At 39.5% G+C, this 22,546-nt stretch overlaps 1 protein-coding gene across 5 annotated transcripts in view; it reads left to right on the top strand.

Moving 5' to 3' along the window:
• Window positions 1-22,546, top strand: part of dmxl1 (Dmx like 1) — a 228,418-nt gene that overhangs the window by 139,436 nt on the left and 66,436 nt on the right. For 4 of the 5 annotated variants that reach the window (XM_085987007.1, XM_085986999.1, XM_085986990.1 and 1 more), the window contains exons 25-28: window positions 576-767; window positions 5,855-5,931; window positions 7,572-7,699; window positions 9,856-10,104. In XM_085987007.1, coding sequence (XP_085843133.1) covers window positions 576-767; window positions 5,855-5,931; window positions 7,572-7,699; window positions 9,856-10,104 — 646 coding nt within the window. Of the gene's footprint in view, window positions 1-575; window positions 768-5,854; window positions 5,932-7,571; window positions 7,700-9,855; window positions 10,105-21,782; window positions 21,885-22,546 lie in introns of all 5 variants that reach the window. The other variant, XM_085987011.1, reaches the window with a different exon arrangement.

Genomic DNA, 22,546 nt, shown 5'->3' with positions numbered 1-22,546 from the left:
GTCTGATTTTTGGTGAAAATATAATCGGAAGTTTCAGGGGCTGGCAGGGGAGATTCTCAAATTATGGAAGCAATAGTTTTTTTTACTGATTATGCCGGGTTTGGATAGGCTAGATGGGGAAAGGCTGTTCCCACTAGTTGATGGTACAAAGACTGGGGGGACACAGTTAAGGTTTTGGGTAAGAGATACAAGGGGGATGTAAGGAAAAACTTTTTTACGCAACGAGTGGTGAGGACCTGGAACTCGCTGCCGACGGAAGTGGTAGAAGCGGAGACACTCAATGTTTTCAAGGGGAGACTGGATAGGCACTTGAGGGAAATAAACTTGCAGGGCTACGGGGATAGAGCGGGGGAATGGGACTGATTGAATTGCTCTACAGAGAGTTGGCACGGACTTGATGGGCCGAATGGCGGCCTCCTGTGCCGTTATGACTCTTACGATTCATTTCCCTCCCCCCCCCCCCCCCCCCCCCTTAATGACCAAGTATATTGGCATATTCACAAGTGAAAAATCAGTTTAAAAATGTACAGATTTTCAAACTGTCAATGGTAATCATATCAATGTTTTCTATTTAGGAGCATTCAGTGAAACGGAGCACTAGTCCTTTGCTACAACTTGCATCAATACCCCTCCTGTTTGCCTGCACTGCAAGTGCTAAAATAGTGGTGGCTAACCCTAGACTCCATCTGAGCAACCTTACCCATGATGTTGTACATACCATTGTGGAATTTGATTCTCCTCCACATCCAGACATCAAAAATAACCAGGTTGGTGTTGGTTTAACACAAATATCACAAAATCTATTGTAGATCTGAATAATATTTTGGTAACAAATTAAATATATATTGCAGCCAATTGGATCCAGTGTTTTGGCCATCACTGAGCTGCAGAGGTTTTGTGGCCTCTATTTCTTTATTTTGAACATCACTAAAACTCAAAACAAGCAAGAGACTTTATTTAAAAAAAGGTACAGTTAACCAAATGACAACCCTAAATCATACCGTTCATTCTAATCACTTTTATGACTTGGCACCTAGAACATTTTTAATTAAAAGTAAAATTGAAGACTGCTTTTTGTTGTGGTTCCAGCCACTTGCCTGTCACTATGATGGTTGGATAATAAGTTGTTAGAGATTATGGATGGTATTCTGCCTCCTGCTGATGCAACTTTTGTCTTGAGTTTAAACTCTCTTTGCACGCCAGTTGGCTTCTTACAGTTTAGATGGCAAAGTGTATTTTCAGCATTTTCTGTTGTTATTTCAAAAACCATTAGTTGATTTTTCTTTTAAATTAACAATCAGTAAGTAGAAAGTGGAATTTGCTGACAGTTTTACTATGTTTTGTGTTCAGATGTACTTTGTGTCAAAATAGTTACTGGCTTGGTAAAACCTCCATATATTTTGCTAAATAATTTGGGAGATGATTTAAGCAAGTGTGTGCAGGTTTCTGTTACAAATGAACCAAATTTCATACCAATAATGAGCCTGATATAATCTATGTCTACCTGAGCGAGCATATGGGGCCTCGGGAACCCCAAGAGTACACAGATATACTCTTGGAATTCAACCAGCCAAAGTTTATCAGCCCAGAACTCTGGTAAACATCCTGCATCTTGTCCAATTAGAACCACCCTGGCAGTTAAGGCATTGGCTTGCAGTTTTATCTGAAGCCATTTATTTCTACAAATCCTCCATCCAACACCCGCTTTCTCCTAGTACCGGTTATGAACATCCTCCCTACCAACCTCGCCAGCACCACCTCTGAATACCATTTGTCTCTGTACACCTATCTGTAATGAGCACATTATCTCAGTACACTACAGTAGAGTACGGAGGGATTGTTGGAGGTGCAGTCTTTTGGATGAGACATTAAACTGAGCCCTGTTTGCCCATACTGGTGATCCAGGGGGACGTAAAAAAATCCTATCATAGATACATAGAAGATAGGAGCAGGAGTAGGCCCTTCGAGCCTGCTCCGCCATTCAATGAGATCATGGCTGATCAGCCAAATTCAGTACCCGGTCCCTGCCTTCTCCGCATATCCCTTGATCCCTTTAGCCTTAAGAAATATATCCAACTCTTTCTTGAATATACTTAATGAACTGGCCTCCACTGCCCTCTGTGGCAGAGAATTCCACAGGTTCACCACTCTCTGGGTGAAGAAATTCCTCCTCATTTCAGTCCTAAATGGCTTACCCCTTATCCTTAGACTATGACCCCTGGTTCTGGACTCCCCGGCCATCAGAAACATCCTTCCTGCATCTACTCTGTCCAGGCCTGACAGAATTTTATAGGTTTCGATGAGATCCTCTCTCAATCTTCTAAACTCCAGTGAGTATAAGCCCAATCGACACAATCTCTCCTCATACGTCATTCCTGCCATCCCAGGTATCAGCCTGGTGAATCTTCGCTGCACTTCTTCCATGGCAAGAACGTCCTTCCTCAGGTAAGGCGACCAAAACTGCACACAATACTCAAGGTGTGGTCTCACCAAGGCCCTGTACAACTGCAGCAAGACATCCTTGTTCCTGTACTCTAACCCTCTTGCTACGAAGGCCAACATACCATTTGCCGCCTTAACCGCCTGCTGCACCTGCATGCTTACCTTCAGCGACTGGTGTACAAGAACACCCGGGTCCCTTTGCACTTCCCCTTCTCCCAATCTATTACCATTCAAATAATAATCTGCCTTCCTGTTTTTGCCACCAAAGTGAATAACCTCACATTTATCCACATTATAGTGCATTTGCCATGTTTCTGCCCAATCACCCAACCTGTCCAAATCGTGCTGGAGTTTCACGACATCCTCCTCACAGCATATCCTCCCCCCCCCCCCCCCCCCCCAAGCTTTGTGTCGTCTGCAAATTTGGAGATATTACATCCAATTCCCTCGTCCAGATCATTAATATATATTGTGAACAGCTGGGGTCCTAGGACCGATCCTTGCAGTACCCCACTAGTCACTGCCTGCCACTCAGAAAATGACCCGTTTATTCCAACTCTTTGCTTTCTGTCCGCCAACCAGTTCTCTATCCAAGTCAATACCTTGCCCCCAATCCCATGTGCCTTAATTTTGCACGCTAATCTCTTATGCGGGACTTTATCGAAAGCCTTCTGAAAGTCCAAATACACCACATCCACTGGTTCTCCCTTATCTATTTTACCAGTTACATCCTCAAAAAATTCCAGTAGATTAGTCAAGCATGATTTACCTTTTGTAAATCCATGTTGACTTTGTCCGATCCAGTCACTGCTTTCCAAGTGCTCTGCTATTACATCTTTTATAATGGACTCTAGCATTTTCCCCACTACCGATGTCAAGCTTACCGGTCTATAATTCCCCGCCTTTTCTCTACCACCTTTTTTGAATAGTGGGGTAACATTAGCTACCCGACAATCCATGGGTACCGTTCCAGAGTCTATCGTACTATTTGAAAAGAGCAAGGGGTTCTCCAGGGGTCCTGGTCAACATTATTCCCTCCGACAGCACCAAAAATAGATTATGCTGCTCATTCATTTTGTTTGCTGTGTGCAAATTAACGTCACATTTGTCTGCAAAGCAAGTGACAGACTGCACTTCGCAAGTAATTAATTAGTTGTGTATTTTGAAGCGCCTTGGGATGTTTTACTACTTTAATGGCGCTATATAAATACAAGTTGTTGTTGAACTGTCCTGATTGCGTGAAGTGTTTGTGCTCGTCTATTTAAGTACAAGTTTGTTTTCCTGATATTTCCCGAGTAGTGCTTTTAAAAATCCAGCAGGTGACAGTTGTTAATGTCTTGAACTTTTCACTCTGCTGTAATAATCTTTTTTTTAAATACAAAATTATTAATGAAGCAGTCTGTCTTGTGGCATGAAGGGCACCACATTGTTGAATTTATTTGCATTACTTCATCTCAAAAAGCATTGTTTTTCTTTGAGGTAATGTTTTATTAATTTCTCTGCCATCCTCTACTAAATGTTAATCAGCTCCAGCTCCATTCGCTTCCATTGCTTACTTTCTAGTCTAGTTCAGTAAGTGTCCACAGTTTCATAGTATTCTGTGATATGCAATATTATGTTCTTAAACAACCAATGGGACTCTTCTACAAGTTGGAGAGTGGGATTTATGATGCTGCCCTTTTGCCCATGAACTAACTTGATGCCCCCAATAAAAAAAAATTCACATTTTATAAGTAGCTTCTTCCCGTAAACGCCATGTTCCTTTTGAAAATGTTACTATTTAACTTTTAAAAGATACAGAATAAAACCTTTTCTGGTAACGGTGATGTCTTTTTGGGACTATTTTATTTTCCTTGTTCTTCAGTTGCCTTTTACTGTATAACAACAACAACTTGTAGTTATATAACGCCTTTAACGTCCCAAGGCGCTGCACAGGAGTATTTTAAGACAAAAGATTTGACACCGATCACTTGCTTTGCAGACAAATGTGACGTTAATTTGCACACAGCAAACAAAATGAATGAGCAGCATAATCTATTTTTGGTGCTGTCGGAGGGAATGATGTTGACCAGGACCCCTGGAGAACCCCTTGCTCTTTTCAAATAGTACTATAGGATTTGTTTATGTCCCCCTGGATCACCAGTATGGGCAAACAGGGCTCAGTTTCAAGGATAAATTAGGGCTGGTGACCAAAAGCTTGGTCAAAGAGGTAGGTTTTAAGGAGCGTCTTAAAGGAGGAAAGAGAGGTAGCAAGGCGGACAGGTTTAGGCTGGGAATTCCAGAGCTTAGGGCCTAGGCAACAGATGGCACGGCCACCAAAAGTTGAGCGATTTATAATCAGGGATGCTCGAGGGCAGAATTAGAGGAGCGCAGATATATCTGGGTAGTTGTGGAGCTGGGGGAGGTTACAGAGATAGGAAGGGATGAGGCCATGGAGGGATTTGAAAACAAGGATGAGAATTTTGAAATCGAGGCGCTGCTTAACCAGGAGCCAATGTAGGTCAGCGAGCACAGGGGTGATGGGCGATTGGGACTTGGTGCGAGTTAGGACATGGGCAGCAGAGTTTTGGATGACCTCAAGTTTATGTAGGGTGGAATGTGGGAGGCCAGCCAGGAGTGTGTTGGAAGTGTCAAGTCTAGAGGTAACAAAGGCATGGATGAGGGTTTCACCAGCAGATGAGCTGAGGCAAGGACGGAGACGGGCGATGTTACGGAAGTGGAAGTAGATGGTCTTTGTTATGCTGCAGATATATGGTCGGAAGCTCATTTCAGGGTCAAATGACACCAAGGTTGCGAACAGTGTGGTTCAGCCTCAGATAGATGTTAGGGAGATGGATGGAGTCAGTGGCTAAAGAAGGGAGTTTGTGGCGGGGAATGAAAACGACGGCTTTGGTCTTCCCAATATTTAATTGGAGAAAATTTTTGCTCATCCAGAACTGTATGTCGGACAAGCAGTCAATTTAGACACTGTAGATACTGTCTTTCTGGTCTGATTAATATGGGAACAGCAACTGTTAGTTCCAAGGGTGGCAGGTGCTGCTTTAAAGCCTTGGGGGCTGTAAACAACTGAAATAAAGCACAAGCTTCACACCTACAGTCTTCCATTAGCTCACCACCAGTTATTTGTTGCATCTGAATTAGCTCCTATGAATTAAATGTCTAAGTAACCCAAATGGCTTTCTTATACTGGTTGGTGTATTATAGTAGATTTAAAATGTGATTGAAGCATACTGTACTTAATCACACGATTAGAAACAGTTGAGGTAACTTTGCATCTTCTAATAAAACTTTTGTACATAGTGTGTTTAAAATAGAAATTTGAATTTTGTTTTGCTGGTATTAAGTAGCAGCCACAAATATGCAGGTATTTTGTTTCAACTGAAGACTTAGCAGCTTTTTTTCCCCCCTTCAGCTCTATGTAATGCACACTGTAGCAGCTTCTCTGTCTGCATGCCTCTACCAGTGTCTTTGTGATGGTCACAGTTACAGGTAAGTGTAAATGCAATCTATTGAGTGGAAGCCTTTGTTTTCTTTTAATCAAGTGTCTTCCCTTTTTCCTCCCTTTTATGAAGATATTCACTCCTGCAGGACTACAATTTCATGGGTGCCAGGCAACATCCAATATCTTGTACCAAGTGGCTATTTTACTTGTGCAAGCCCAAACAATGCGCCTTGAAAGACTATTTGACTTTTGGGTAGTATCAGAGCAGAACCCAATCCTGTCCTCGCCCATTATCCACACGCATGCACTTTCCAGCAGGGTCACTGGGTAGCAATCGGGAGCGGGAACCCTGGATAACTTTTCCTTCTCTTGCCCAAAAAATGTTGAGGGCAAGTGCACCACGCCTACTGCCATCTCCGCTGAATCAGCATAAAACGAATTGAACCTCCAGTTTACTGGTCTGTTAAGTGCTGGCTGAAGTACCGTTTATGATTCAACCGCACTGGGTTTGCAGTTAATTCTGGTCAAGGTGATCCACATTGAACATGATTTCTTCTAGACTTTACACAGAAAGCTTCTCGAGTTCAGGTTACTCAGAACAGTACCAAGAAATCTTAAATTTCCCTGACTGTTTCATTTCTTTTGTCCCTTATCTATTGATCTTTCTCGAAATTCATCTGACGTGCATCATGCTCTGTCTGTTGCTGATGCATATATGCTTTTTCTCTTCTATCCTCCTGTTGCCTGTTCATTGTACCACTACCATCCCATTCTTGAATTAGCCCACTTCCTCACCTGGTCCTCCTCTCTGTTGCTTTCTCTTCCTTAGCGGAGTGAACATATTCTCCCTTCTCACCATTCTCTCTCATTTGATTTATTCGCTACTGTTCGCCACTTATTACTGTATTGCATTTCTTCCTTCCTCCACTTTCTATTCCCTAGATGTGAATGGACTCCCTCCTCAACTGTCTTCCCTCCTTGCTTCTATTTCTCAAATGTTCTTTACCTCCCTCACCATGCCTATCCTTCATTAGTCCACTTGTTTTACTGGCTCCATTCCTTACCTTCCTGTCCTCTGTATCCAGTCACACGTACATTATTATTTTCCCCTCTCCCAAAACAAACTTGTGCTTCCTTCACATACTCATTCCCCCCACCCCACCCCCGGTTCACCTCTCCCCACTCTGTCTCTTGTGCGTGTACTCATTTGTTCAATTTCTCATTAACGCCCCCTCCTCTTCACCACTCCCACCACCACCCAAACTGGGTTACATGCATGTTCTATGCCTGTCTTACAAATTTTTGGTCCAGTGCACTGCATTGCCCTTCTTTGCTGCAACCAACTACATGCATGATCCTGGTCCTATTTGCAAATCCTTCAACAACCATTTTCTTGAATAAATGTTTTTCCACGCCTACCCCCCCCCCCCCCCAATTAAACTTGATAAGACAGTTATAAATGTCTTTATCTTCTCTCCTTTGTACTCGCTCGCTCGCCTCCCTCATCTTTCAGTACCTTGTGATATCTTTCTCTCTCTCACATGCTCACAGTCTGGCGCTCTGTCTTTCTCTTTTCTGTCACAGTTTCCTCCTCTGCCTAAGACTTTAATGTGAATTGATAGTCATTTTGAGGACCAAATAAGCTAATGTTCCAATGAAGGAAATAAACTTGTGTTATCTCTTTCAGTTCTTCATATGCAAATCAGTTCACTGGAATGGTCTATCAGAGTTTTCTGTTTACACAGCAACGTTCAAACAGAGCAGCAAGTTTAGATGGCACAGTAACTCCCAATACATCCCCTGACCAATGGCCAGGTAAAAGCTATATATAGATAGAAAGTTACTATTACTCCTTTTGTTCAATGGGGAAAATAATCTGTTGTATAACTTGAAAATATTCTTTTTTCATTCAACCTCCACGTACCATAGGTGGGGCCGATTAGGGACCAAAAAGGAGACCTATGCATGGAGGCAGAGGGTATAGCTCAGGTACTAAATGAATACTTTGCATCTGTCTTCACCAAGGAAGAGGATGCTGGCATAGACATAGTAAAGGAGGAGGTAGTGGAGACACTTGATAGTATAAAAATTGATAAAGAAGAGGTATTAGAAAGGCTGGCTGCACTTAAAGTAGATAAATCACCAGGAGCGGATGGGGTGTGTCCTAGGATGCTGATGGAATTGTGGGCATAGATACGGGGGTGGTGCCAGAGGACTGGAGAATTGCAAATATTACACCATTGTTCAAAAAAGGGTGTAAAGATAAACCCTGCAACTACAGGCCAGTCAGTTTGACCTCGGAAGTGGGGAAGCTTTTAGAAACAATAATCGGGGGAAAAAAACAAAGAAATCCAGCACAGATTTGTTAAAGGCAGATCATTTTTTAACCAACTTGATCGAGTTTTTTGATGAGGTAACAGAGAGGGTTGATGAGGGCAATGTGGTTGACGTGTACATGGATTTCCAAAAGGCATTCAACAAAGTGCCACATAATAGGCTTGCCAGCAAAGTTGAAGCCCATGGAATAAAAGGGACAGTGGCTGCATGGATATGAAATTAGCTAAGTGACAGGAAACAAAGTAGTGGTGAACAGTTGTTTTTTCAGACTGGAGGAAGGTGAACAGTGGTGTTCCCCAGGGATCGGTTCTAGGACCACTGCTTTTCTTGATATATATTAATAACTTGGATGTGGGTGTACAGGGCACAATTTCAAAATTTGCAGATGACACAAAACTTGGAAGTATAGTGAACAGTGATGAGGATAGTGATAGACTTCAGGAAGACATAGACAGGCTGGTGAAATGGGCAGACACGTGGCAGATGAAATTTAATGCAGAAAAGTGTGAAGTGATGTATTTTGGTAGAAAGAATGAAGAGAGGACATATAAACTAAATGGTACAATCCTAAAGGGGGTGCACAAACAGAAGAGACCTGGGGGTATGTGTGCATAAATCGTTGAAGGTGGCAGGGCAGGTGAGAAAGCTGTTAAAAAGGCTTATGGGATCCTGGGCTTCATAAATAGAGGTATAGAGTACAAAAGTGTGGAAATTATGATGAACCTGTGTTAAAACACTGGTTCGGCCACAACTGGAGTACTGTGCCCAATTCTGGGCACCACACTTTAGGAAGGATGTGAAAGCTTTAGAGAGGGTGCCAAAAAGATTTACGAGAATGATTCCAAGAATGAGGGACTTCAGTTACATTGATAGACTGGAGAAGCTAGCATTGTTCTCTTTGTAGCAAAGGAGATTTGAGAGGTGTTCAAAATCAGAGTAGATAGAGAGAAACTGTTCCCATTGGCAGAAGGGTTGAGTACCAGAGGAGACAGATTTAAGGTGATTGGCAGAAGAAACAAAGACGACATGAGGAAAAACTTTTTTACACAGTGAGTGGTTAAGATCTGGAATGCACTGCCTGAAAGGGTGGTGGAGGCAGACTCAATTTTATCTTTCAAAAGGGAGTTGGATAAGTATCTGAAGGAAAAAAATTGTAGGGCTACAGGGAAAGGGCAGGGGAGTGGGACTTGCTGTGAGTCGGCACGGGCTCGAGGGGCCGAATGACCACCTTCTGTGCTGTAACCATTCTATGATGATACCACTAAATAGGCTGTTGTCCAAATTTGAAGGTGGGAGGAAAAGCAATAGTTAGAAATTGATGCCATATGGATCCTTAACTCCCATCAAATATTAATCCTTGTTATGGAAGTTCTTTTTCATTGCAGCAGCAGTTTGTTAATTTTGTCCGTACAAATACTCACCTTTACAGTTTTGTGCTCCTTCCACATTTATTCCTGTTTCTAGCATTTGGTAAGTAGTGCTGCCCTTTAAGATATGAGATATTAGGGAGAACTAACAAATGAAGAAAACGAGGGAATTTTTCTAAAAGATGTTCCTAAAAAAATAAATAGTGATGATATATGTTTCTCAAAAGAATCTGAAATACATTAATTTCCTGCTACTCTAATTCACAGGTATAAAGGAGCTAATTCATCTCTTAAATTCTGCTGGAGATGAGGACAAGCCCAAACTGACAGTCCTACTCTGTGAGGTGTTGACAGCAGTTTACCTTAGTCTTTTTGTTCATGGCTTGGGAACACATTCCAGCAATGAGCTATTTCGCCTTGTAGCTCATCCTCTTAACAGCAAAATGTGGGCTGCAGTTTTTGGTGGAGGTGCCCATGTACCTATGAAAAGCCAAATCCAGCCTAAGCCTGTTACAGGTTTGTTCACTTTTTTCACCTTGTATGCAAGTGGTATTTGTATAAAATTCTGATTTAATATGGTTCAGCAGCATGTATGCTTGCCAGTACAATAGCAATACAGAAATAAAATGAAAATACTGGGAAGAGATAAGACAACATTTAAGTTAAGAACCTGCATCAAATTTGATCAGCTCTGACGAAGACTCTCAATGCAAAATGTTAACCGTCTCCTCTTTTCGATTGCTAAAGGAACAGTGCTGTATTTTCAGTGTTTACTATTTTAATTTTGTTTTGTAGCATTTACAGATTTACTTTATTTAGTAATAAATAAATTTATATTACCAAGAACAAAACCAAAACTTTCATCCCCATAGTCATTGCAAGAGCAAAAAGCTATGTAACGATATTATCGGGTATCTTCCAACAAAACTAAGTAACATTGAAGAAAGATAAATAGGATAAGAACTTTCTTCAAGAAGTTTTCTCTAATGCTATGTATAGGTCTCTCTAAAATTTATTATTTTTGTTTGGAATTTCCTTAATTATAATTCATTGCTAAGTGTGTCAAAAATGTGAAGGATTACAGTTAGAGCTTTTTTCAGTTTGATAAGTACTTTAGCACAGAAAATGAAACCCAGTAAACAATTAAATCAGATATTATTTGTCTTGCTCTGTAAAGCAACAGTTGAATATCCTGACTACTGTATGAACATTTTTTTAATATTCTCAAATGGCTTTCTCCAGGAGATTTTGTTGCAGCAATGTTTTTTTGTAAATAAATCAATTTATTGTGAGAAACTATATTTTTAAAAATAATCTGCTATGACCAATCTCCCAACTGGGTAGACTATTTTTACTCCATTTCCAGTTTCAATGGCATTCAGAAGTTTAGACATAGCAATTCAGTCTTTAGTTTAACTCTCCCAGATCATCTTAGACTCAGCTTTATACACACACAGTCTATTGTACTGCACTGATAATGCTGATAAATTAATTGACAATAGTGGAGTGAAGGAACTCAATGAATTAAATGGCATTATCTTTTTACATAAGTATTCTGAACCGCCCATATAATTGTCTTGTGTAATTTGTTGTCAGCTTTGTGCAGACAAGAAAATATTTAAAATATTTGCCATTAGATTTGGATATTAGGGTAAGTGTATAACCAGAAATGTTACAATAAAGTCCTCAAGCATTCAACAATACATGTTTGATTTCCCTCAATATTCAGTAGTAACAAGAACAAGTATTATATTTGAACATGAAGAAAAGACATGCGTGTTGTAGTACCTGTGCATGGTGGGGTGCAAATTCAATCCCATACTGCACTGAGTTCCTGATCTTAGTTGCACTGTTGTGACTAAGAACTGTGCAGAAGCCTGGCAATCTTTCCACAAGAGAGATAGGGAAAATAGGTGAGAAAATTGTTACTGGACCTCTGTTGTGTGCCTGCTTGGAGCTGGGTCTAGAGTAAAATAGGCTTAGCAGCAGTTTGTCTACCTTTTCTCTTAACCTCAGGAGGTGTGTTGCCCAGAAAGGGCGAGAAAAACCAGGGCAAATTTTTTGGAACAAAGCCATAAAAAGACAAGTTGAAATCCCTTTAGTCCTCAGTAAAGTGAGGTGGGATGCTTTTTTTGAACAAGTGCAAAATATTGTTCAAAATGGGGTGGGGTTAATGGGGCAACCAAAACCTTAAAATAAAATAGCCATGTTCATATGACAAACCTTTAAGAAACCATTCACAAGATTTTGGTAACTTTTTCATAATCAACTTGTCCTCTTTTGCCATATTCTTCTTTGCTCCAGCATATCCCCATAGCATTTGATTCCCTGGCTTCAATCTTGCAGTTTTCTGCCATTTTCTCCTTTTAATTTGTGGAGGCATCAGAAACTGCAGAATCCAGGAGGTGGTTTTGCATGTCACGACATTTGTTCACAGCCCCAAGTGACATGGTGGGCATTTAGTGGTTTCCCCTGGTTTTCTAGCCATTTGTTGGTTGGCGACTGAATTATTTTAAAACTTGAGACCATCAGCAATCCCGTTGCCATTGATCTAGTGAAAACTGATGCAGAATTCAGTTGGACATAATTTTTCAGTGCACTCTAATCTCTGAACTTTTGGCATTTTATGTGGTTATTTTTAAAAATTATAAATCTGATAATCGCTACACAAAATAACATTGCAAATCATTTAGATTACTTGCCTTTGAGTTTGTGTTGGAGGAAGAAGTAATTTGAAGTTTTTTTAACCCTTGCAAGTAATGTAGACAGAATATAAAAAGTACAATGCTTAGTTTATTTCACTTATGAAAACGTAAATTCGAGCCATCTTCACTGTTGCCATTCTTTATATTGTACCTATCGGGCATAGAATTTCCTGGTAATGAGCTGTAGATTATTTCTCCATATTCTACAGTTTTTATGTTGTAATAGTTAATCCCTTCTATATAAATGTTATCACGCACCAAGTACAGGGAGCACATTAATGGCATGTATTCGTACTGATGGCATAAAACTGAAATAAAACTCTTTTTGTAAAATGTAAACCATATATTTATATAATGCATATTTTAGTGAGTTCAAGAAAGTTGATGGCTGTAGGCTACTTAGACTTTGCACATTATGTCCCCTGAGCCTTATTTTCACTCTTAAGAATCCATATTGTATTCAGCTAAGGAAAACATGTACAGATATTTTCTGAAATAATTGTGCAATTCTGTTGCACAATACTTACAGGAGAAAGAGTTGGTATATCTGGGTTATCTTTACAATTGTGCACAGGAAGGGCAGCAGACTATTTCAGTGAAGATAGTTTGGCAATGGTCTCTCAGATTCATTATTCTCTATAACACTTGTGTGGTCTCCGAACTATAAAAATTAAATTTTGTTTTGAGCGTGAATGTGATAATGAAACTAAGGACTCCAAATGGTTTACTCTGATTTTCCAGCCTTTCAAAATTCAAACCTTTTTGGGTTTTTTCTCCAAATTTAAGTGTTACTATCCATGCTCTCATTGCTTCTATTGTTTGGCAGTAACTCCGCACTTAATGCATGCAAGTAACTATGTTCACGGAAATAAGAGCAATGCATGATCAACATTTGTTCAGTATCCACTGTTCATAATTCTTTATGTATTACCTTCATGTTTTTCCAGCAGCAGATTGATGCTTGTTTATTTTGACAGGAAGGTGGTTACCTGAGCATAGCCAACAGCAGATAGTAATGTACTCCGTGGATTGTGTGGGGTTTTCAAAAGCTCTTGCAATCTTCAATCCTGCGTGTTCTGCAAGTGCAGCAGGCAAGACAAATAGGACCTGAGTATTTTATATAGTGTCTGTGCATAGGAAGCCATTATAAAAAAAGTGAAGACTGTTCATACTTTTGTTTTATTACTGCTTTTATAATGCTATTGCTTTAGTCTGTACTTATGGAAAAGTTGAATTTCTAATGTTTTAAATGCTTTCTTTCATATGATAAACTAAACATTATTGTACAGTTAAATCTATGCCTAGGCAAGATTTTAACATATCAACTGTCAATTTACAGTTCCTGACTCAAAGTAATAGAGCAGCCAGACTGATGACACTTTTGTCCACTCAACTTGCTATACACTTAAGCAGAATTTCACCTCATTCTAGCATTTAATGGTTTTCAGCATCTACCACTTCTATCAGTAGCATTTGTTACAATGAATAGTTCTAATAATGTCTTTTAAAACTGAAATGAATAAAAGATTTTTAAAGTAAGATGGTGCTATGATTAGTCTTGCACTCAGTTATGTCATCACCATGCAATGCAATAATGGTGGTGATGTAATAGAGAACAGATGGCACTTTAAAAATCTATTGATCGTGATGTCCTCAGAATCCACTCTGACCTACACATCAATATAATGTGTATATAGATTTAAAATGTTCAAATTTAATTTTGAATACTATTCCAAATTTTCAATAAACCCAGAATCTATGATGTGGATCCATGAGGTATGGCTTTTATCCCCCATCATTATGCTCATTTTTCTTTGTTCACAGGGTGTGGTGATGTGGCAAGGCCATATTGATTGCCTGTCCTTAGTTACATTGTCCTGAACAACTATGCAGTGTGGACTGGAGTCCTGCATAGGAGTGGCAGGTTCCCTACTCTGAAGAACATTAGTGAACCAGTTTGGTTTTTGCCACAATTCAGCAGTTTAAGGATTTATTTAATTTAATTCATAATTTACTAAAATGGAATTGGAACTCCCATATCCACTATGCTACCTTACACAGATCAGATCAGAACTTAACTTGTGTGGAACTATCAGTGAAGTCCAGTCATAGGGTATAAATTGTATCCTGCAGGTTCTCATCATGTCCCATTATAAATGCCAGACTTACATTATCCTGAGAGAAATATTGTACAGTAGTTTGTGGTTTGAAAGGTATTGTGTTCAATTCAAACAAACTTTCTGTCTAATATATATAGCATTTGGAATAACACTAGATAAATTACAGTATTGTTAAAATAGGTAAACATCATTCATTTTAAAAATAAACCATTGGGTTACTTTTGTTGCTTCGTACAGAACAATACACATCATAGTGAAGTCCAGATTTTACTTCACCTTGAGACAAGATATTTAAAACTAATCTGCATCTCCAGAACTTTCTAGAAAAGTAATTGCCGTAACAGCAGCGTGCAACAGGTAGCCATTACATTTTCACTAACCCTCATTAGTCAAAAACAACTTTCCCAGCAGTGCCATATCCATTATGTGATCTGTGAGACCAAGGTTTATTTTTACCTGCAATTAATTTCAAATGACTTCTAGCTCATATTTACTCATATGTAATTAATGTCACAGTCTAAGGATAAGGGGTAGGCCATTTAGGACAGAAATGAGGAGGAATTTCTTCACCCAGAGAGTGGTGAACCTGTGGAATTCTCTACCACCGAAGGCAGTAGAGGCCAATACGTTAAATATATTCAAGGAGTTGGATATATTTCTTAAGGCTAAAGGGATCAAGGGGTATGGGGAGAAAGCAGGGACTGGGTACTGAATTTGGATGATCAGCCATGATCGCATTGAATGGCGGAGCAGGCTCGAGGGGCCGAATGGCCTACTCCTGCTCCGATCTTCTATGTTTCTATGTAATGGTTTCAAACTGGTTAGCATCCCTAGAACTGAAAATTACAGATGAAGTACCACCTTATGATCTCCAGTCAAAATACTTTGTAAGAGCTACCAATGGAGGAAACTAGTTGAAGGGAAAAATGTTTTCCTTTTAACCCTTAGTATAATTTACAATGCTGCTTAACATCCTTACTTGAAAATTAAGTTGAAAGTTGATGACATAAAGCTTTATAGAGCATATGAAAGGAAGCCAGTAAAGGAAAAATGAAGATTTCTTAAAAGGATAGGCATTCTTAATGACATTACCCCCATTGAATTGACTACATCCAATGTATATGAGCAATGACTTAATTTAAAAAATTACAACTACTACAGGTAAAGGCCAGTACTCCAACTCCAAGAAACTTTTTTGCTGTACCTAAAGAAGTTAAATACTTGTTTTATGGTTAAAAGGACTAAAACTGTGCTCAAGAGGCTAAGTCAATATTAGATCCTACATGGCAAAGCCATTACATCTTGGTATACAAAACTAATCGTTTTTTTTTAAGAAAGTGTTCGACTCGGGAAATATTTTTTTCCTGCAACTCTGATGGTGGATGAGGAGCATGCTGTGTATCACGTGGTACCATGTAAGGAGATGCCATTGTGTCCAATTCCAATTGTGCCCAATATTTTCTTTTAGTTTTGAGACAAGTCAGTTGCACTGCAGTGCTCTTTTCTGGAATAATTCCAATATCTACTGGTATCCAGGTTAAGAACTACACAATTTTGTTGAACTTGTCATTCAGGGCAATATATTAAATGAAAGCACATTTCTCTCCCATTTCTTATTTCTCGCATACTCTTCAGCCTATATCTCCAATTTAAATTTTGTGAAAGTAGATTTTATGATGTCTATTTCAGTATCTTTGACTTGCTCCTATTTCTTACATTCTTAAATCTGTGCAAGAGTAGACCATTTAGCCCTTCAAGCCTACCCCACCATTCAATAAGATCATGGCTGATCATCTACCACAACTCCACCTTCCCGCACTATCCCCATATCCCTTGATTCCCTTAGTATCCAAAAATCTTATCGATTTCTGTCTTGAATATACTCAACAACTGAGAATCCACAGCTCTCTGGGGTAGAGAATTCCAAAGATTCACAACCCTTTTGCGTGAAGAAATTTCTCTTCATCTGTCTTAAATGGCTGACCCCTAATTCTGAGATTTTGACCCCTGGTTCGAGACTCCCCAGCCAGGGGGAACCTCCTTGGAGCATGTACTCTGTCGAGCCCTTAAAGAGTTCTAGTTTCAATGAGATTACTTCTCATTCATCTAAACTCTAGGGAATATAGGCCTAGTCTACTCAATCTCTTCATAGGGCAATCTCTTCATCCCAGGAAACAGTCTAGTGAACCTTTGATGCATTCCCTCTAAGGCAAGTATATTCTTCCTTGGATAAGGAGACCACAACTGTGCACAGTACTCCAGGTGTGGTTTCACCAAGGCCCTATATAATTGTAAGAGTTCTTAACTCCAATCCCTTTGTAATAAAGGCTAATATACAATTTGCTTTCCTAATTGCTTGCTGTACCTGCATATTAATGTACTGTAAGTCCTGTACAAGGACACCCAGGTCCCTCTGAATACCAACATTTCCCAATCTCTCTCCATTTTAAAAAGTATTCTGCTTTTCTATTTTTCCTACCAAAGTGGATAACTTCACACTTCTCCACATTATATTCCATCTGCCGTGTTCTTGCCCATTCACTTAACCTGTCTACATCCCTTTGCATTACTTGTAGTCAGCAAACTTTGATACGCTACGCATGGTCCCCTCATCTAAGTCATTGATATAGATTGTGAATAGCTGAGGCCCAAGCACTGATCCTTGTGGTACCCCACTTGTTATAGCCTGCCAACCTGAAAATGAGCTGTTTTCTGTCCGTTAACCAATCCTATATCCATGCTAATATATTACCCCAATCCCATGAGCCCTAATTTTGTGCAATACCTTATTGAATGCTTTTTGAAAATCCAAATACACTACATCCACTGGTTTTCCCCCTTATCTACCCTGCTAGTTACAACCTCCAAATCTAACAGATTTGGCAAACATGATTTCCCTTTCATAAAATCAGTGTTGACTCTGCCCAATCATATTATGATTTTCTAAGTGCCCTGTTACCACATCCCTAATAATAGATTCTAGTATTTTGCCTACTACTGATGTCAAGCTAACTGGTCTATAGTTCCCTGTTTTCTAGAATCTAGGGAATTCTTACAGATCAAAACCAATGCATCCACTGTTTCTGTAGCTACTTTTAAAACCCTAAGATGTAGGCCATCAGGTCCAGGGGATTTGTCGATTTTTAGTCCCATTAATTTCTCCAGTAAAGTTTCTTTACTAATACTAATTTATTTTAAGTTCCTCATTCTTGCCAGACCCTTGGTTCCCCACTATTTACAGAATGTTATTTGTGTCTTCTACCGTGAGGACAGATACAAAGTGTTAGTTTAATGTCTCTGCCATTTCCTTATCCCCCATCATAATTTCTCCTGTCTCTGCCTTTAAGGGACCCACGTTTACATTCACTAATCTCTTCCTTCTTGCATATCTATAGAAGCTTTGACAGTCTGTTTTTATGTCTCTTGTTAGTTTACTCTTATTCTCTTTCTTTATCAATTTCTTGGTCATCCTTTGCTTAATTCTAAAATCCTCCCAATCCTCAGGCTGCTTTTTTTTTGGCAGCATTATAAGCCTCTTCCTTTAATCTAATACTATCTTTAACTCCTCTGGTTAGGCACAGTTGGACTACTAATTCTGTGTTTTTTTTCCCCTTATGGGAATGAATATTTGTTGCAAATTATGAATTAATTCTTTAACTGTTTGCTATTAGACCCTACTTTCCAACTTAACTAAATCAATCTGAAACTCAGTATAAAATTCTATCATATTATGATCACCCTTCCCCAGAGACTCCTTTACTACAAGGTTATTAACCCTTTCTCATTGCACAATACTAGATCTAAATTAACCTATTCCCTAGTTGGTTCCTTGACATACTGATCTAGAAAACCAGCTTGAATACATTCCATTAACTCATCCTCCACACTATTACTGCAAATTTAGTTTGTCCAGTCTATAGAATCCCCCATATTACTGTATTACCATTGTTATATGCACCTCTAATTTCCTGATTTATACTCTGCTTGACACTACTACTACTATTAGGGGGGTCTGTAAACTACTCCCATCAGTGTTTTCTGCCCCTTGTTGTTTCTTAGCTCCACCAAACAAATTCTACATCTTGATTGTCCGAGCTAAAATCCTTTCTCTCTACTGTCTTTATCCCCATCCTTTATTATCAGGGCTATCTTCCTCCCCCCCCCCCCCCCCCCCCCTTCCCTTTCCATTTTGCCTATCTCTTCTAAAAGTCAAGTATCCTGCAATATTTAGTTACCAACCATGGTCGCTTTGCAACCATGTTTCCATAATGTCTATTAGATCAAACCCATTTATTTCTGTCTGCTATTACTGAAAGCTCAGATGGTAATTTTTTTGGGGGCAATCGTACAGCAAACCTTAGCTTTAAAAGTGCAGTTACCATTCCACAAGTTATGTATCTGGAGAGAGCGAGGTTATATTTGTCTACTTTTCACTTAGTTTGAGGCAAATTATTTGAAGACATTGAATACAAGACATATTTTTAATTTTGTTTCTTGGGAGGGAAGATCTTGCAGTCTCTGAAACGAAATGCATAATCAGCTGGACCTTTACAGTATTTGTAGTTGGATTACTAAAACATTATCATATCCATTCAGGAATGTGGCAATGTCTATTTTCCTGATTAAATGTGCATTGGGATCTTTCAGTTTCACCACTGTGATGATATGCTGCCTTTTGTACAGACTCCCAGAGGGTCTAGTTTTGTATATTTAGCAAAATCTTTATTTCAGTTGAAACTTCAAACTGTTGTCTTACAAAAAACTAGTTGTCTTAAGATTTCTGAAGGTTAGCCAGAAGCATTAATGTGTCTCATGATGCTATTCATGATGCAAGTAAATCATTGAGTTATCCTGCAAACCAAATGTTGTTTGAAATCAGAAATCTAGCCATGAACCGTTTAATGCTTCGGTTTAAGATTCTTGTTATCAACTTTCATTTAAGAATTTGGTTATATGTTTGATCAATAACAATTGGGCACACAACTCTTCCATACAAATAATAACATTCCTTTTTAACTTTTATTAAAATGTTTATATATTTGTCCATGTAGGCTTAAGTGTGCATACATTTGTTGCAAGATAAAAGGTTTTTATTCCTTATTGAAAGAAAGAGCATTTCTTATAAAATAGAAGACTTAATGCTACTGTGTCAAATGCTGTGCTTTGATGGGATGAAAGTCTCCTTTTGTCAACTGAGAGTCCTGAGTATGATGGGCTTGGGGCAGTCTCAACTCAATTCATAGTGAATGTGAGTGCACTTCCAAAAAGTACTGCCCATAATTTGCTAGTTTGGTATTAAATGGACAGTTTTAAAGAGATCCTTACAGGATAGCTGCTGTGGAAAATAGAAAAATTCATACTGATGCATTTGGGAGGAGGTTAAGCTTAACTTGTGTTGTTGAAATAGAATAGAGCTTTATACAGCATTTGTTTGTGCTACACCTGACTTGAGATTGTGAAACAGGATATTCCCTTCCTCAGAGTACAGAAATTCTCTAATGGACAAGATAAAAATTAGAACATAAGAAATAGGAGCAGGAGTAGGCCAATCGGCCCCTCGAGCCTGCTCCACCATTCAATAAGATCATGGCTGATCTGATCCTAACCGCCAATCTACTATCACAGGACCATCTCCTGAATCGAACAGAATTAGACACACGAAATAGGAGCAGGATCAGGCTACACGGCCCCTGGGCCTGCTCCGCTACCCACAGGGCCATGTCCGATCCGAACCTAGACTCATGTCCAAATTCCTGCCCGCTCCCCATAACCCTTTATTCCCTTTACTTCTAGGAAACTGTCTATTTCTGTTTTAAATTTATGTAATGATGTAGCTTCTACAGCTTTTTGGGGCAGCATATTCCATGGACCTACCACCCTCTGAGTGAAGTAGTTCCTCCTCATCTCAGTTTTGAAAGAGCAGCCCCTTATTCTAAGACTATGCCCCCTAGTTCTAGTTTCACCCATCATCGGGAACATCTTCCCTGCATCCACCCGATCCAACCCCTTCACAATCTTATATGTTTCAATAAGATCGCCTCTCATTCTTCTGAACTCCAATGAGTAAAGTCCCAATCTACTCAACCTCTCCTCATACGACCACCCCCTCATCCCTGGGATTAACCGAGTGAACCTTCTTTGTACTGACTCGAGAGCAAGTATGTCTTTTCTTAAGTATGGACACCAAAACTGTACGCAGTGTTCCAGGTGCGGTCTCACCAATACCTTGTACAACTGAAGCAATACCTCCCTATTTTTATATTCTATCCCCCTAGCAATGAAAGCCAACATTCCATTGGCCTTCTTAATCACTTGCTGCACCTGCATACTAACCTTTTGAGTTTCGTGCACCAGGACCCCCAGATCCCTTTGTACTTCAGTACTTTCCAGTTTCTTGCCATTAAGATAATAACTTGCTCTACGATTTTTCCTGCCAAAGTGCATAACCTAACACTTTCCAGTATTGTATTCCATCTGCCAAATCTCTGCCCACTTACTTAGCCTGTCTATGTCCCCTTGCAGGTTTTTTATGTCCTCCTCACTCACTACTTTCCCTCCCATCTTAGTATCATAATGAATACCATCACGGTGGCATAGTGGTTAGCACTGTTGCCTCACAGCGCCAGGGACCCGGGTTCAAATCTGGCCTCGGGCGACTGTCTGTGTGGAGTTTGCACATTCTCCCTGTGTCTGCGTGGGTTTCCTCCGGGTGCTCCGGTTTCCTCCCACAGTCCAAAGATGTGCGGGTTAGGTTGATTGGCCATGATAAAAATTGGCCCTTAGTGTTAGGGGATTAAATACGTGGGGTTGCGGGGATAGGGTGGGATATGTGTCGGTGCAGGCTCGATGGGCCGAAATGGCCTCTATCTGCACTGTGGGGTTTCTGTGATAATGAATTTTCAAGGCAGCCATACAAGACAAATGGTGCTTGTACTCCAGCTTCATACCTTGGCCAAAGATTTCCCTATGTGAATATGCTTAACTGTTGCTGCAAAATAACAACTAATGTTTAAGGAATGGGTTGGTTAGTTCACTTGAGACGATGTTGGCTCTTTTTTCCAGAAGAGCAATACTCCTCTTGTAGCTAGAATAGCTCTGACAAAGTGCACTTTTTAGCAGCCAGTTTGTGACTGAATTTGAATCCACGAAAACCTGGTGTAAATAACACTTCCCTATGTACTGTGTGCTAAAGTGCTACTCAATATTTGAAACTTGTGATATTATGATTTGTATTTATTTTATATCTTAAATATTATCTGTATTCACAGAAAGAGACTTTTGTTTCTATGAGAGAATCTTCATTTTATTTTCATGTTTCACTTTGCTTTATTTTTTTTCCCCACAACTTTTCATTGCTTTTCCACTGAAGCGATAGAAACTACCGGAGAGTTGTCTGACCCAGAGCTGCAACTTGATCCCCACCATTTCAGTATGTCTGAGGCTAAAATAGTTCAGGTTACTGGTGAGGTTGGTGAGTAAATACTTGGACTGCCGAGTATTGTTGTGTTACAGCCATTCTAGTTAACTATCACCAAACAAATACTAGACATGCCTGTAGCTAATATTGTGAAGGAGTTGTCTCATTTTAAACTAACTATTTGAAATCTTAAACTATTTGAATGCAAACAAATCCATGCAAAAGTGTCAATCCTGTTCAAGCAGTGAAAAACCTAAAATGCTTGCAATTTCTTAGTGCGCGTGTGTGTGGTGTGTTGTGTGTGTGGTGCGCGTGTGTGTGCGTGCGTGTGACACACAAATATTAACCTTGTCAATGTTGGTCTGATTGAGCTGCAAAATGGTTACCTGTGGAAAGGGAAAATGTGCTTCTGGTTAAGTACACAGAAAGGCTATCTGTACATGTACTAATTCTGTATATATTGCTATCATACTGCCGAAGTTTAGACAGAACACCATTTTTGGTTTTATATAAGAAAAGCACTTGAATATACTAGTTAAATTTTAAAAAACTACTTCAGATTTGTATTTAAAAAAATTTATAACACTTTGTTGATTAACTTTTCTATTCCCTTTTTATGTCTGACTTTTTGCAAGATTTTTTTAAAATTCTGTTTAAGCGGTTGGCACTTTCATTACTTAAATTGCAGTTTTTGCATGTATGTATTTGCATATCTA

This window comes from Somniosus microcephalus, chromosome 1 (genome assembly GCF_052327205.1).
Source record: "Somniosus microcephalus isolate GS21.2 chromosome 1, FLI_Smic_1.0, whole genome shotgun sequence".
Classification (NCBI taxonomy): Eukaryota; Metazoa; Chordata; class Chondrichthyes; order Squaliformes; family Somniosidae; genus Somniosus; species Somniosus microcephalus.
The sequence above is the reverse complement of the archived record's forward strand: the minus strand, read 5'-3'. Positions and strand labels throughout refer to the sequence as shown.